The sequence below is a fragment of the Carassius gibelio genome, chromosome B12, assembly GCF_023724105.1.
Source record: "Carassius gibelio isolate Cgi1373 ecotype wild population from Czech Republic chromosome B12, carGib1.2-hapl.c, whole genome shotgun sequence".
In the NCBI taxonomy this organism is placed as follows: Eukaryota; Metazoa; Chordata; class Actinopteri; order Cypriniformes; family Cyprinidae; genus Carassius; species Carassius gibelio.
This window is the reverse complement of record NC_068407.1, coordinates 1883957-1898120: the sequence shown is the minus strand read 5'-3', so window position 1 is coordinate 1898120 and position 14164 is coordinate 1883957. Positions and strand designations below refer to the sequence as shown.

The following is a 14164-nucleotide window of genomic DNA, read 5'->3' as shown; positions in this document are numbered from 1 at the left end:
GCAGTTCATTCCTAACGAGAGATGATTTTGGGATAAAAATATGTTCAAAACTTGCAGGGTCAAAACTTGAAACACTTTTCTGAAACAAAGCTCAAATACATATCAAATACATTGCAGCTCAAACGTCATCTGATTTTAAAATGAATTCAGCATTGGCATAGTTAATACAGATGGGAAAAGAGAGAGCTTTTGATGTGTGAAGACAGCACAAAATAAAAAAAAAAAATCTATGGAAAACTGATTATACGCTAAATGAACATGAACAAAGCAATGTGCACAAATGCTCAAAAACTGCATCCATTTTTGCACCAGAAATCTGAAATCCTTTAATGATATGACTGGTAGATTTTGTCATTTCACACAGTTGTCAGTCCTACACCTGTAATAATGCGACTCTTCTCTAACATATCCAGACACTTTATTAACAAAAGTGTTAATTCACCTGGATAAACACAAACACATGCACACCCTGAGAAATCGAATCTAGCATTGTCCATTATCTTTGAGCGCAGGTGTCTTCTTTCCACATCACCTGCATTCTGTGATGAATGTGACTGAAGGTGTTAATCACCTTTGGGAAGAAATAGAAAGACTATTTCTGGTGCACTACACTGATTCCCAGCAGTTCACAGCACAGGCCTCTACATTACCAGCATTTACAGAATGTACACCACGAAAAGATGCTACAACAAAACTAAAAGCATCCCATGAACCCACTAATATAGCTTGTGAACATTCACTGTATGACAGAGCAATATTTTTAAGTCAATTTCTATTTAGTTTTTATTTTTGTTCATGCCATTTAATATCCAAACACCCAGAATAAATCAGTTATAGTATAAATATAAGATTTTGTAGACAAATATTGCTCAGGGTATGATGAAAAATAATATTCTAAATTGTAAAATATTAATTGATTATAATTAAAATGTATTTATAATATAAACGTATACAATTTATTGGAATTTAATCTAATATAATTTATTATAATCATTTAATAAAATGAATTTAAAACTTGCATGGTTTAAATTAAATTAAATTAAATTAAATTAAATTAAATTAAATTAAATTAAATTAAATTAAATTAAATTAAATTAAATTAAATTAAATTGAAAGTCAGGCAATTTAAGGCTTTGTATGCAAATACTGCTGAGGGTATAACACAAAGAATTATATTTAAAATGTAAAAATATTAGTTAATTTAATTTTAAATCAAACCAGTACTTAATACATTTAATTCAAACTTAATTTCATTTAAAAACAATGTAAAAAATTTATTTTATCAAAAATGAAAAATAAATATAATATTTAAAAGAAAATACTGCTTAGCTTTTCTGCTTAACAATTCTTATCTTAATTTTAAAATATTAGTTAAATTAAATCATTAATAATATTGAAATGCAATGAGAGGGCACACCAAACAAACACTTATCCGCCTCCATCAGTGACGCCCACAGAGTGTGTTACAGAGAGAGTGACTGCACATTGTTTTCCCGTGGTCTCATGCACCTGTTGACTCCACTTTCCCACACCTGTGGGTGGAGGGTCTTCCATCATCGCTCCTGTCGCAGGTGGATGCTGCCAGACTCTATGATTTCCAATATGGAAACCTGACCCCCAACTTCTGCGCCAATCAAATCCGAAACCCAAATCCAACACAATCCCAGCAGTGTTGCTCCACAGCAGAGGAATACATCAGGAATGTGTCAGTCACATGGAGAAGCCAGTATCATACAGTATGTTTACAATACTGGCACAGATAGATGGGAAAATATCTCCGAAGACAGGGGTTAAAGCAAAAAAAAAAAAAAAAAATCCAGGGTCAGGGCAATGACTGCGACAACTTAAACATTTAAAACGATACTATGACAAAGTTATTGCTTGCCTTATTTAAACTGATTTAGTTTTTTGTGAATATATGGTTGACCTGAGAAATGAAAGCTGTATCATACACTCTGTAAATTAAGAGCTATATCACTGATTATCGACACTAGGGGTGTGACAATACACTTAGCACACGAGATGAAACAAAATACAGATACATGGTTCACTAGAACATGACAATATTTTAATACTATTTTTAAGAATTTTTCAATGATACAATGTGTCTTTTAATTACCATAAGTTAAACAATGCAGTTGTATTTAAAAATATTTGAACTAATCTAGGGCTGTAACTAATAATTATTTTGTAATCAGGTAAACCACGGATTATTTTGACAACTGAATAATCTGAAATTTTTAGTAACACAAACAGACCTAAGTGAAAACCAATAGTATGGCTATTTATATATAAAATAATAATGAGGTAATAATAGTTGGCTCAAATAAAATATCAAACCAAGAAATTACATGATTGCATTGACCAACACTGTTAAAACACATAATGTAATATGCCTATAAATACAAGCACATTATGTATTAAAACAAATACCTGCAGAGGGCATCAACGGCCTGGTGACATGTCGCTTTACAGCATGATTAAATAATGTTTAAATCAATTACATTTTTATATTCGGCATCATGGACAAACTTTTATTTTGAAATCGTGTAGTAACACACATGGCATATTTAGACATAGGTTGAAGTATTCTCCTGTGATGGTAAAAGGTTAATAAATTATTTACGTTACTAGTGAGATAATGAAACGTTTTTCCAAATTCAAAGAATATACAGTGGAAGAGTTTAGCCTCTTTCACACGTACAGTCTTCACTGGTAAATTAAACCAGTAAGTTCCCATTAATAGATCATGTGTGAATAGGACCTTTTTCAAAAATCCCGGTAAATAGATTCCGGCAATCATTTCGTCTGGAGATGACAAGTTACTCTGAGCTTTTTACAAAGCTCTGTGGCTTTATAATGAGCTTTTCTATGTAAATATGCGCTAGATGGACATCTTTGACCATCGCACCTCACAGCTTTTTTATCGCACTTCTCCATTCATCATGTAAACCTCGTGTTTGTCAGAGCAAAGCATTCTGATTGGCTAGTAATGCTAGTTTGGTTGAGAGTGAAAGCTGCTGCTCTCTTACCATTGGTAGGTGAACTCATGGACTCCAAAATGATATCAAATCAACAATATTTTTTTTTTATGTACTGTAGGATTATTTTTTTTCGCAGCCAAACGCTGCATGTAGGAATTCTGGAAAAACTTAAGCCCTGAGAAGATCTTATTTGTCTGAACATCTGAACTTCTCTTCACCTTCTCATCTGAAGATCAGCACTTTATTTCCAACAGCAGATCACAGATTCATTGCTATGTCCTCAGCAAGACATCATTCACGTAAGTTAGGTGGCAAAAAAGATGGTTAAGAATTAACTAAATTAAAAGAAATAACTCATTCCTGCTTAGTGCTGGGTATGAAATTACATGACAAAAATTGTAGTTAATAACCTAATAATCCATTACAGAACACGTACTTAATATTTGGAATCTGATAACACAATCCAGATGACATGTAATCATTGACTATCCTGTACTGTTCATGCATCATCATAAAAACTCGGTGAAACAGGTAAACGGTTGCTTCAGGAAACTCAGGTCTGACTTCCTGCTGGCTGTGAAAGAGCGCTAAACCTTCATCTTCACAGCCACGCTGGACGCGGTTTGGCAGAGGAGTTGAGAAGAGAGGCATGAATAAAACACAACACAACACGAGACACACACACACACACACACACACAGAGAGATTCATAATTCATGGCTTTCATTTCAGCAGCCGCCACACTTCTGATAGAGCGAGAACAGAGCGAATTCACGCAGGTGCACACAGAAACGCTACATGCCCGACACACACACTAACTGATGTTGCACTGATGGGGAAAAAAAAAGATTCGCAAACACATTCTTGGCCATTTCTGACTGCTGTTTCTAAGCAACAGCAGCATGTGTTGAAGGGAGAGAGAGTTAATGTAAGCGATGCTCCCTCTACACAATGCACATTTCTGATGTTGCTCCAGCGCTAAACCAAAAACAGAAAATCAACTCAACTAATTGAGGATAAGACTTGCTATATGAATGAACAGCATCTCAACTAGTTCATTTAGATCAACAGCGCTGAAAAACAACACACACACTGTGGGTCTGACCAATAGAAACACAGCACACAGGGAACACTAGTTAGCCAACAGTACTGAGCACATCTTCTGTACGTACTTATTCTGCATCATGTTCATTATGACCCAGTCGGCAGGATACACGTTCTTCCCAATGAGATCCTTAAACATGATAAACGTCTCCATGAGGAAATCCTAAAGAAGAGTCACAGAGTTTGGGATGAACCGGACATCAATTTGAATTGATTTTCTAATTATAAACATTATTAAACGTTATTAATATAGCATTGAATGTTGCTTTGAATTTTATTTTCTTCTGAAAAAAACAAACAAACAAATACTTCTTTACCATGATTTACACCCACCGAAAAATTCATTCAGTGTAACAGTGGTTCATAAACCAAAAAATCGTATAAAGCATATTTAAAACAAGAATCATTAGATGACATTATTTATGGATCATAGTGCAGCACCAAAATACTAATTAATCGTCATTTGAATCTTTAATCTTAAACTACATTTTTCCCATTTGTCAGCAGGAAAATTTAAATAGTTTTAAACATATTTAACATATGATATATTTTCATTAATATTTTTGATAAGTGCATGTCAGTATAAATACAACGTTTCATTTTTACATAAATGTGTTACGCTGAATGATGTCGACACATTAATTCATCCATATTTCGACATTGTGTTTATACAAAAGATAATTGAAACATTAAATTAGACTAATTAGTTGCATGTAATATTTGATTCAGTGTACATAAAAAACAAAACATTTTTAAGTCAATTTGATTTGGACACCAAAATGTCTCTTTGTCCAGCTATAAAACTGGTTCACAGGTTAATGGCACATTAATGTCTGTCTGATAATGTTTGTATGTGGGTGTAAACAGTTCCTTGGGAAGTTTTTCTTGGCATTAAATGGAAACTCACCACCACATCTGTGCGCATCTTCCCAAAGGTGCTGATGAGGTGAGTGTAGTGATAGTCGTCCATCTGCCGCAGAGTGCCGGTCATACACGCCACAAAACTGCCCTACAGAGACAGAGAGACAGACAGCTGATCAGTGACAGCAGAACACATCGAGCACCTGTCAATCAAACACTGACAGGAGCAAAGAGCTGCTGTTTAAGGGGAATAAACTCTTCAAAATGAACCACACACACACACACACATACATTACAGCCACTCTGAGGAACTTCACCGAGAGAAGACATGCAGCAATTCCAAAATGTATCTTTCATTAACAGCACTTCTGATAGAAAGTAATGTGGTGAGCACTGAGTGTTTGACATCAATATTTCTCCAATCTGATTACAGCAGTCAGAGACACGCTAAAGGAATGGAATGATACTTGCACTTTCACACATGCGGGAATTGGGACCAATATAACATGCAATTAACCAGAAATCAATTGCGAAGAAATGAAACGGAGGGGAAAAACTCATTTAATTTTCAAAACACAACGAAAAGGCAGTAAAACACCTGGAACAGGCAGTGGGGATCAAATCTGTGCAGTGTATTAGAAAATGTCACATTACCTGCTGAGGAAACTATTCAAATGTCATTTATGTAACGTTAAAGATTGGTAAGTAAGAGAGAAAGTTCATAACTTATGCATAACTTATAGTTTAAAACCTCTTTTAATACAAATAATGAAAATAAGCAATAAGCAAAGGCATAAATACATCATGCTTTAAATAATTTAATAATCGCTGAAGACATTTTTTTTGTTCTTGGTCATATTTATATAAAAAAAAAATCCATTCAAGTGTCATTCACATGCAACTTAAATATTTAAAACCTTAAAACTTACAATAAATGTCAAAAGTTTGCAAACATTCAGATTTTTACGTGTTTAATGGGGTCTCGTCAAATCAAAAAAATATTGTGAAATATTACAATTTTGAATCACTAATTTCTATTTAAATATATATTTAAAAAAAGATATCAATTAAGCACATTATCATAAATTGCAATTAAAACAATAAATAAATTGTCAATAATATTTTTTAAGTACAATTTCATGTACGCAGACGTTTATACATAAAATTTTAATTAATATTACAGCAAGACATCTTAAATTTCTTCATGCATTTTCATTTTTCTCTCTCTATCTTGTAAAAAACTGTACAATTAAAAGGGTCAGAAAGAGGGTGGAAAATTAAAAATTGAATTTTGATGGAACAAACCTTGAATAACATTGTGAGTGGACTTGAAGGAGAGAAAAAATAAATACGACAATGCGTAGGAGTCTTATTAGTTTAAAAGCCACTTCATTCATCTTTGCTAATTTGCAGCCATCTGAAAGAAGGAAGAACATTTCCAGCACATTCCACTTGAGCAAACACTGCGAACCGTAACCAGACGCATGCGAAGCCTTCGCACTTTGAAAGTGTGACAGGGGCTATTCCGCGTTTCATTTGCAAGTCTTTCCTGCAGCGGTAATTAGGTCTGGCCTACATAACTCAGCAGAAACACAACACACAGCTCATGTTCATGACAAGCTCCCCTCTTTCTCTCTCTCCGTCTCACCTTATGAAGAAAAGACTGGAGAAAGTTAGACTGGAGAGGTAAAGCTGGGGTCTTCTGTGAAATATTCATGCTTCAACACATTTGTCAGCTGAAGTTACAGTATTTCAGAAGCACAAAGTTTATTTTCCCAGCTGTGTAAAGACACAGCAAACACTGCTAGCCTGGAGTGAGAGATTAGCGCCTCGCCGTTCTGCTAATGTGGTTCGATAGCTAATATTTATGTTTACTGAACATCCTATCTGAGCCTTTGTGTTTGAACAGTACAACACTGGCATCACACACACACACAAAACATCAATGTTGTGAGGTCATTTACTCACCTAACTATTAACTTCATGACTAAAAATAATGGTATAACGTGCTGAAGAAAGACGAGTGAAATATTGAAAAGATAATGTTATCTTCTTCAGCAAAGGAGCACTGACAGCTTACTCTTATACATAAAATCAGAGAAGATTAAAATGACAAGGACAAATGATAGGTCAGTTCTTATTATATTAATATTTAAGGAAGGATTACACAAGTGATTTGGGTGATGGACAGATGAGATTCAGTAATTCAGAGCAGAAACGTTTCTTCTACACGCAGCCGAAACTGAATGACAGTGCCAGTAAAGGCTGGCTTCAGATGAGTCCAAACCAGCAGCGGTTCACGTCTGAAGTGAGTGATGCACAGATACGGTGTCCTGCTGAGAGATCTGAAGGGAGGAATAATAACGCTCTCATTCAGCATGTGTAAGCATGCCATTACTCCTGATGAAGGATCCTGTTTTTTACTAGAAGATAACAGATTCCTGCTGTGTATTACTCATGCAGGAATTACACATGATTGAGTTTCTCTGCAGCAGAGTCCTTCAATCACCCGATCACAAGGAGACTCGATCTGCTCTTAGAAACAAGTCAAAGAGCCTGGATGTGCTGATCAAGAGCCGACGCCAGACAAAACAGTTTATTAAAAAACAAAAATGTATTCATGTAATTATCTACTTAATGATTCAAAGATCTATTCTTGTTGTTTTTGTTCTTTGCTCATGCAGTGGTCAATGCTTTGGCAAAACTGTGCAAGTCATGCCAATAAAGCTCACTTGAACTGAATTGAAAAAAAAAAAAAAATAGAGAAAAAATTTTTATATGGAAGCAAAAAAGAGAAATAGATGGATTGATAGACAAAAGATGGATGAAAATAAAATAAAAATGAGAAAAGAACCAAAAAAGGAAAAATTAAAAATGGATTGATCGATGGTGAGAAAAGAATAAACGGACTGGTAAATGGATAAAAAGAAAAAAAATGGATGGATGACAGATGGAAAGAAAAAAAAATAAGAGGATGGGTGAATGGAAAGAACAACAGTAAACGAATGGATGGAAAGAAAAACAAATGGATAGATGATGGATGAAGTTAAGAAAACAACAGATGGATGGATTATGGATGGATGGATGGATGGATGGATGGATGGATGAAGGTAAGAAAACAACAGATGGATGGATGGATGGATTGATAAATGGATGGGTGATGGATGAAGGTAAGAAAACAACAGATGGATGATGGATGGATGAAGGTAAGAAAACAACAGATGGATGGATGGATGAAGGTAAGAAAACAACAGATGGATGGATTATGGATGGATGGATGGATGGATGGATGGATGAAGGTAAGAAAACAACAGATGGATGGATGGATGGATTGATAAATGGATGGGTGATGGATGAAGGTAAGAAAACAACAGATGGATTGATGGATGAAGGTAAGAAAACAACAGATGGATGGATGGATGGATGGGTGATATAAAAATAATAATGGATGAATGGATGGATGGTAAGAAAAACAATAAATTGACAGATGGAAGGATGAAGGAAAGAAAATAAGATCAATGGAAAAACACAAAACAAAACAACAAAGAAAAAAAGAACAAAATGGAAGGACTGGAAGAAAAAGATGGATGGAAAGATAAACAGTAGGAGGGTGGATGGATGAAACAAAGTATGCAGATGTGCAGCTCTCAGATTGAGACATGAACATCATCAAATAATGGTGATTGATGGAAAAGGCTTTTCTCTTAGATCACGTGCTGGTTTGAGTTCTGATGACAGGCCTCTCTCTCTCCCTCTCTCTCTCTCTCGGAGCGGACGGGAATCCTGCAGCCGATTCTCTCTCATCTCAGCAGACAGAGACAAAGGCTGCATCCTCCAAGGTACATCTCTCCCGTCATCTGCGTTGTGCTCCTCAGCCTGTTGCCATGGAAACTGTTTTCTTAAGGAGGTCGATCAAATAAAAGTCAGAGAGAAAGAATGAGATCTTGCTCAAGAGTTTCCCTGACTTCAGCTCCAGAGATTCCTCAAGGTCAGTCTGTGCAACCCCAGTGAATAATCAAGCACACATAACATATCCACACCTCTAAAACTCTGGAAACAAGAGTTAATGGGAGGGGCCAACATCTTGCACAGCCAATCAGAAAGCCAATTAAACCACCTTTGATCAAGACTGCATGCAAATTTGCATACTATTGGAGCACATTTCACCGGTGATAGAAAAGTTTTCAAAAGTTTTAACGTTTTTTTATCTATTTACATTTGCATCTATTTACATTTATATTCACATCTCTTTGATAAACAAAAACATTAAAATAGTAAAACGTTGTGAAATATTATTACAATTTAAAATAACTGGTTTCTTTTTTAATGTAATTTAAAATGTAATTTATTTAATCAAAGCTGAATTTTCTGCATTATTACTCCTATCCTTCAGAAATGATTTTAATATGCTGATCTGCTGCTTAAGAAACATTTCTGATTATAAGCAATGTTGAAAACATTGTGCTGCTTCATAGTTTTGTGGAAACCATGAGATATTTTGTTTTTTAGAATTCCTTGATGAACAGAAACTTTAAAAGTATTTATCTAAAATAGAAATCTTTTGTAACATTCTAAATGTCTTTACTGTCACTTCTGATTTACTGCATCCTTGCTGAATAACACTCCACTGTGCAACATTTAAATGGAGAAAACGTTTTCAAACCTTTGCTTTAAGTTTCAATCTTTTTTCCTTGACACCTTAAAACTGAAACAAGGATAGTCACACAAACTATCAAACACTCAATTCAAATATTGCATCGCAAACAGCAAACATCTGCAGAAACAAATAAATGTCCTCGGCTAGTGATAATCTCACACCTGCGCAGCAAAAACTGCCATTGTATGCATCAGATACAGCCACAATTTGGCCACAGCACTTTTATGCTGTTACTCGAACACCTGCAGATTGAACAGTGCATGCCAATTAATGCTGCGGCTTTTATGGTCAGAAGTTGAATATCAAGTAGGAAAATCCCAAACCGTTCCTTTGAATGGAATGCAACATCAGCTCAAAAAGTGTATAATACTGCAAAAATTCACACTTCAAAAGCAATGCAATGCAAATTTAAATGCAAAAACAGTATGCAGTCTGGGTAGTTTCAGAATACTGTTTTCAAGATGCAATAGCATGAACATTTCGTATTCTTGCTTCAGGTCGAGTCAGTTTTATTACAGCGCTGGAGCGTGTTCATTTACAGCTAAATCACACTAATGAAATAATGGCTCTGTCAGTTACAAATGGAGCTGCTAAGACAGAATCCCTGTCCGCTTAATCGAAGACATGCTGCTCCTGTAGAGACACCAGCAGGAGCCTGGAAACATCTGGAGCAGCAGCATCTGTGTGACGCACAGCAGGAAAAAACCCCGCGCAGGAGAAATGCAGCGATGCAAAAACAGCAGCAAACTTAAAGGGACAGTTCAACCAAAAATGACAATTTGCTGTTAACTTAATCCCCCTGCAGGCCATCCAAGATGTGGGTGGCTTTATTTTTCTTCAGTAAATCAGTAAAGAAGATTTTTGGCTGAGAGAACCATGGTGGACCTTGGTGGTTAAAAAAAAGCAAGCCAAAGTTTCTGAGAGCCAAAAAGCGCATATCAGGCAACGCAAAATTAATACTTGTGGCTCCATATGTTGAGGTCTTATGAAGTGAAACGATCGGTTTGTGCAAGAAACTGAGCACTATTACCTGTAATCCATAACCTCAAGCAAATGGTCCAAAGTGATGTCTATTTCACAAATGAATCGTTCTTTTGAACCGGTTGTTTTTAGTGAACTGAATGAACCAGTTCACCAAACAGGACTGAACCATCTGAAAAGTTTGCAGCTTGAACAGCACAAATCTATTTATGTTAGTCGATCAAAAATCTCCAAATTAGCCAAAATACTGGTTTATCTGATCCTATAATGAATTAACTCTTTCTGCTGGCTATAATGTTGTAAATAATGTCCAGTTCTCTGCACAGCCTGATCGTTTCACTTCATAAGACCACAATGTATCATCAGGACCCACGGGTATTCATTTTGTGTCCCTTGATGCGTTTTTTTTCTTGCATTTCTTGAATCACCAAGGAACACAGTTTCAGCTAAAAACGTTTTCACTGTTCTAACTGAAGAAAAAAAAAAGTCATCTACTTCTTTTCATTTTTGGGTGAACTGTCCCTTTAAAAATCTGCAAAAAATGGCTCGGAAATCATAATGGTATCGTGTCATAACAATGAGCACATTAACACATGACTGGCACATTTACACATTAGCACTGTTGGGGATTAATGGTGTGCTACTAAAAATCTAATTCTCATTGGATAAATATAAGAAATTGAAAAAAGATGGAAAATGGTCTTGAACAACTAAATGATGCCTGTTTTGGTGCACAAAACCATTACTATTAATAAAACTGGACTTCAGGGAAAAAATTAAATGCTAATGTAGAATATGAGCTGTTGAATTTATAATGGCCGTCTGGTGTTTATACAGCAGCATCTTCTGTCTGTATAAACCAAATATCTCTTAATCTTAAACAGTGACACATATCTACAGACACTTCAGACTGACTCCTTTGTGACTTTGTGTCTCTGTGTGACTGCATCTGAGAGTGCTTGTGTGTCTTGTTATAGTTGATCAAGTCCAGCCAGAACCGGTCCAAAGTCCTTCAGACATTTGCATGTGTGTGAGTTGGTGTTCGGCTTAATTAAGTTTATTACCGCACACACACACACACAAAGCAGTTCAACACACTGTCAGCTATAATTGAGTGTAATGTGTTTACTTACTGGCAGCATTTCAACTTGATTACAGCTAAAGCTCAGAGAAAGTTAGTGCTTTTATTAGAAAAGCTGTGGAACTCTCTGTTCTTATGTACTGTTGTTCAAAAGGAAAGAAAAGAAAATGTAAAAAGGTGTTTTTTTTTGTACTGTACAGACACAGGCTGAATGAAAGATGTCTGGCATGAGAACAGATCTCAGCGGCTCTTGTTTTAAGGTCCTAATTAAAGCAGCAGGGATGCAGTTTGTGAACGACAGGCGAGCTGAGAGAGATTCTCACGTAGCCGGCCGATTCTGCAGTGCTGACGGTCATAACTCATCCACTGTTAGCTCACTATTGACTGATCTATAAAACTCACTTCATTAGCACATGCTTCTATCTAAAGTAACTTACAGAACACTTACTATAAGCACAAGAAATTGCAGGGGTTAAATATCTTAATTGGGTGATTAACTGACCACTTCATCACCACACCCAGATGGAATCTGCTGACTTGTGTCCATTTCCTATGCTGATTTTACAAACAAATAAATAATAATAATAATAATAAAACTAGCAGAATGAATTTAAAGAGAGTCAAAAGTGCTGAAAGCTCAATGAAATTGCAAAAACTATTTAATGCACCAACAAAGAGCAGATGCAGGTACAGAAAACCTGACCGTCTCAACATCTGCACGGATAATACTGAGCGCTGCTGACAGATACAAGCGCTGAGAGCACGAAACACTGAGCGTTTCTGGAGTGCGTCTCTGCAGATGGAAGTTCAAACGCCGTTTGTTCGGGGAACTGAATTTAGACGCTTTGATTTCAGTCATGACAGCTGGACAAAACCCGTGGAATAACGGCTGACCAATCCTGCGGGTTACAAAAAGTCTCTCTCTATATGCATGTGCACGTACATATATCAGAGCAAGAGAACCACAAGACCTGATGAAAACATGCTGATTCAACAAAACCCAGGCAAAGGAGACAGATGTCACCCTGGAGGAGGCCGTGTGGTGGTGTGGCCTTACTAGCGGCTAGGACAACGAAATCAATGCATGCCGCGTCAGCAGAAACCACTTTGCTCCTAGTGGCCCTTATGAGGGCAGATCAGAAAAAAATAGACACACAGAGAATGAAGAAGTGAGATGAAGAAAGAAAAGTTGTGTAGATGAACCAAACTATGACTGGCCAAGGTGAAATTCTCCCCACAACTCAAAATCCACTCGTTTACTCATGTCATTTTTAACCTGTATGACAGACTTTCTTCTGTGGAAGGCAAAATATGCATGTCTCAATGGGGTGCAAAGTTGTTCTGACCCCTACATTCTTCAAAATCTCTTGAGTTGAAGAATGTGACACAAGAAAATATGTGAGGACGAGCAGATGTTCTCAAGGAGATCTCCCTTAAATGTCTCAAACAAAACTCTAGCTTTGAAACTTTCTCAAATCCCAGCTTGTCCTCGGAAGCAACTTAGTTTCCCAGCAGACTGATAAAACCTTTTCTTTTGTGGCGATGGGCTGCAAGTCTATCTGAAATAATGTGGTGACGTGATGTGGAATTATAATGCAAGCTTGGAACGACTTTACAGTCATTCAGTCGCTAAAACATTATCATCTTAGAATGTCTGACAGCCAATCAGAATAAGCATAATGTCATCAGAGTATCACAAAGTGACAAATGAGAAATAAATGCATGAATAGCTGTTTTAAACCAAGATAAATAAGCTTTGATATATATTAAAGTCTAACCTCATGCATTTATGTACTGTGTGTACTGTATGTGTGTGTGTGTATATATGAAAGTACACTAAATGAAAGTTTGAAATTTTGCCTTTGCCTTTGCAATTAAATTACATTTTTTAATAAACAATAATAATAAATATAATAATAATAATAATTATTATTATTATTATTATTATTATTATTATTATGACAGTATTAAATTGCACTTTTTCTTGCTTTTGTTTAGCATTTAATCAAGCAAATAAAAAATACAATAAATGAAACTAAACAACAACCATAAAATTACATACACAAATATGTGTAGCAAATTACATAAATACCCATAATTCTTTAAATAAATGTATATATACAAACATATATATACACACACCCTTGCTTTCATTTAGCATTTTATCAAACAAATAAATTACATTAACATTTTTATATTTAATTACATATGCATTTAATATATTTAATAATAATGCATTTTATAAGTATAATAAACAAACTTTTAACATTTATAATTTAAATAATGAAAAATAAAAAATAATGTAAAAAAGGAATTAAAAAAGGAATTGAAGGAACTGACATCTATTTAAATCAGCAGGTCATCACATGACCTAAAGCTGGATTTTCCTGGCACTTTCCCTCCTCTCTTTCTCTTTCTCTCTGCTTTGCCTGCCTCCCTCTCTCCCTCCCTCCCTCTCTCAGTGTGTGTATGTGTCGCTTGCTCTCGGGTCTCTCA

At 35.6% G+C, this 14164-nt stretch overlaps 1 protein-coding gene across 2 annotated transcripts in view; it reads right to left on the bottom strand.

Annotated features, from left to right (window-relative positions):
* Positions 1-14164, bottom strand: part of LOC127968800 (dedicator of cytokinesis protein 1) — a 197216-nt gene that overhangs the window by 62332 nt on the left and 120720 nt on the right. The window contains exons 28-30 of one of the 2 annotated variants that reach the window (XM_052570141.1): positions 4996-5097; positions 4157-4251; positions 2679-3962 (exon numbers count right to left, since the gene is read on the bottom strand). In XM_052570141.1, coding sequence (XP_052426101.1) covers positions 3929-3962; positions 4157-4251; positions 4996-5097 — 231 coding nt within the window. In that variant the 3' untranslated portion in view covers positions 2679-3928. Of the gene's footprint in view, positions 1-2678; positions 3963-4156; positions 4252-4995; positions 5098-14164 lie in introns of those variants that run through there. The other variant, XM_052570140.1, reaches the window with a different exon arrangement.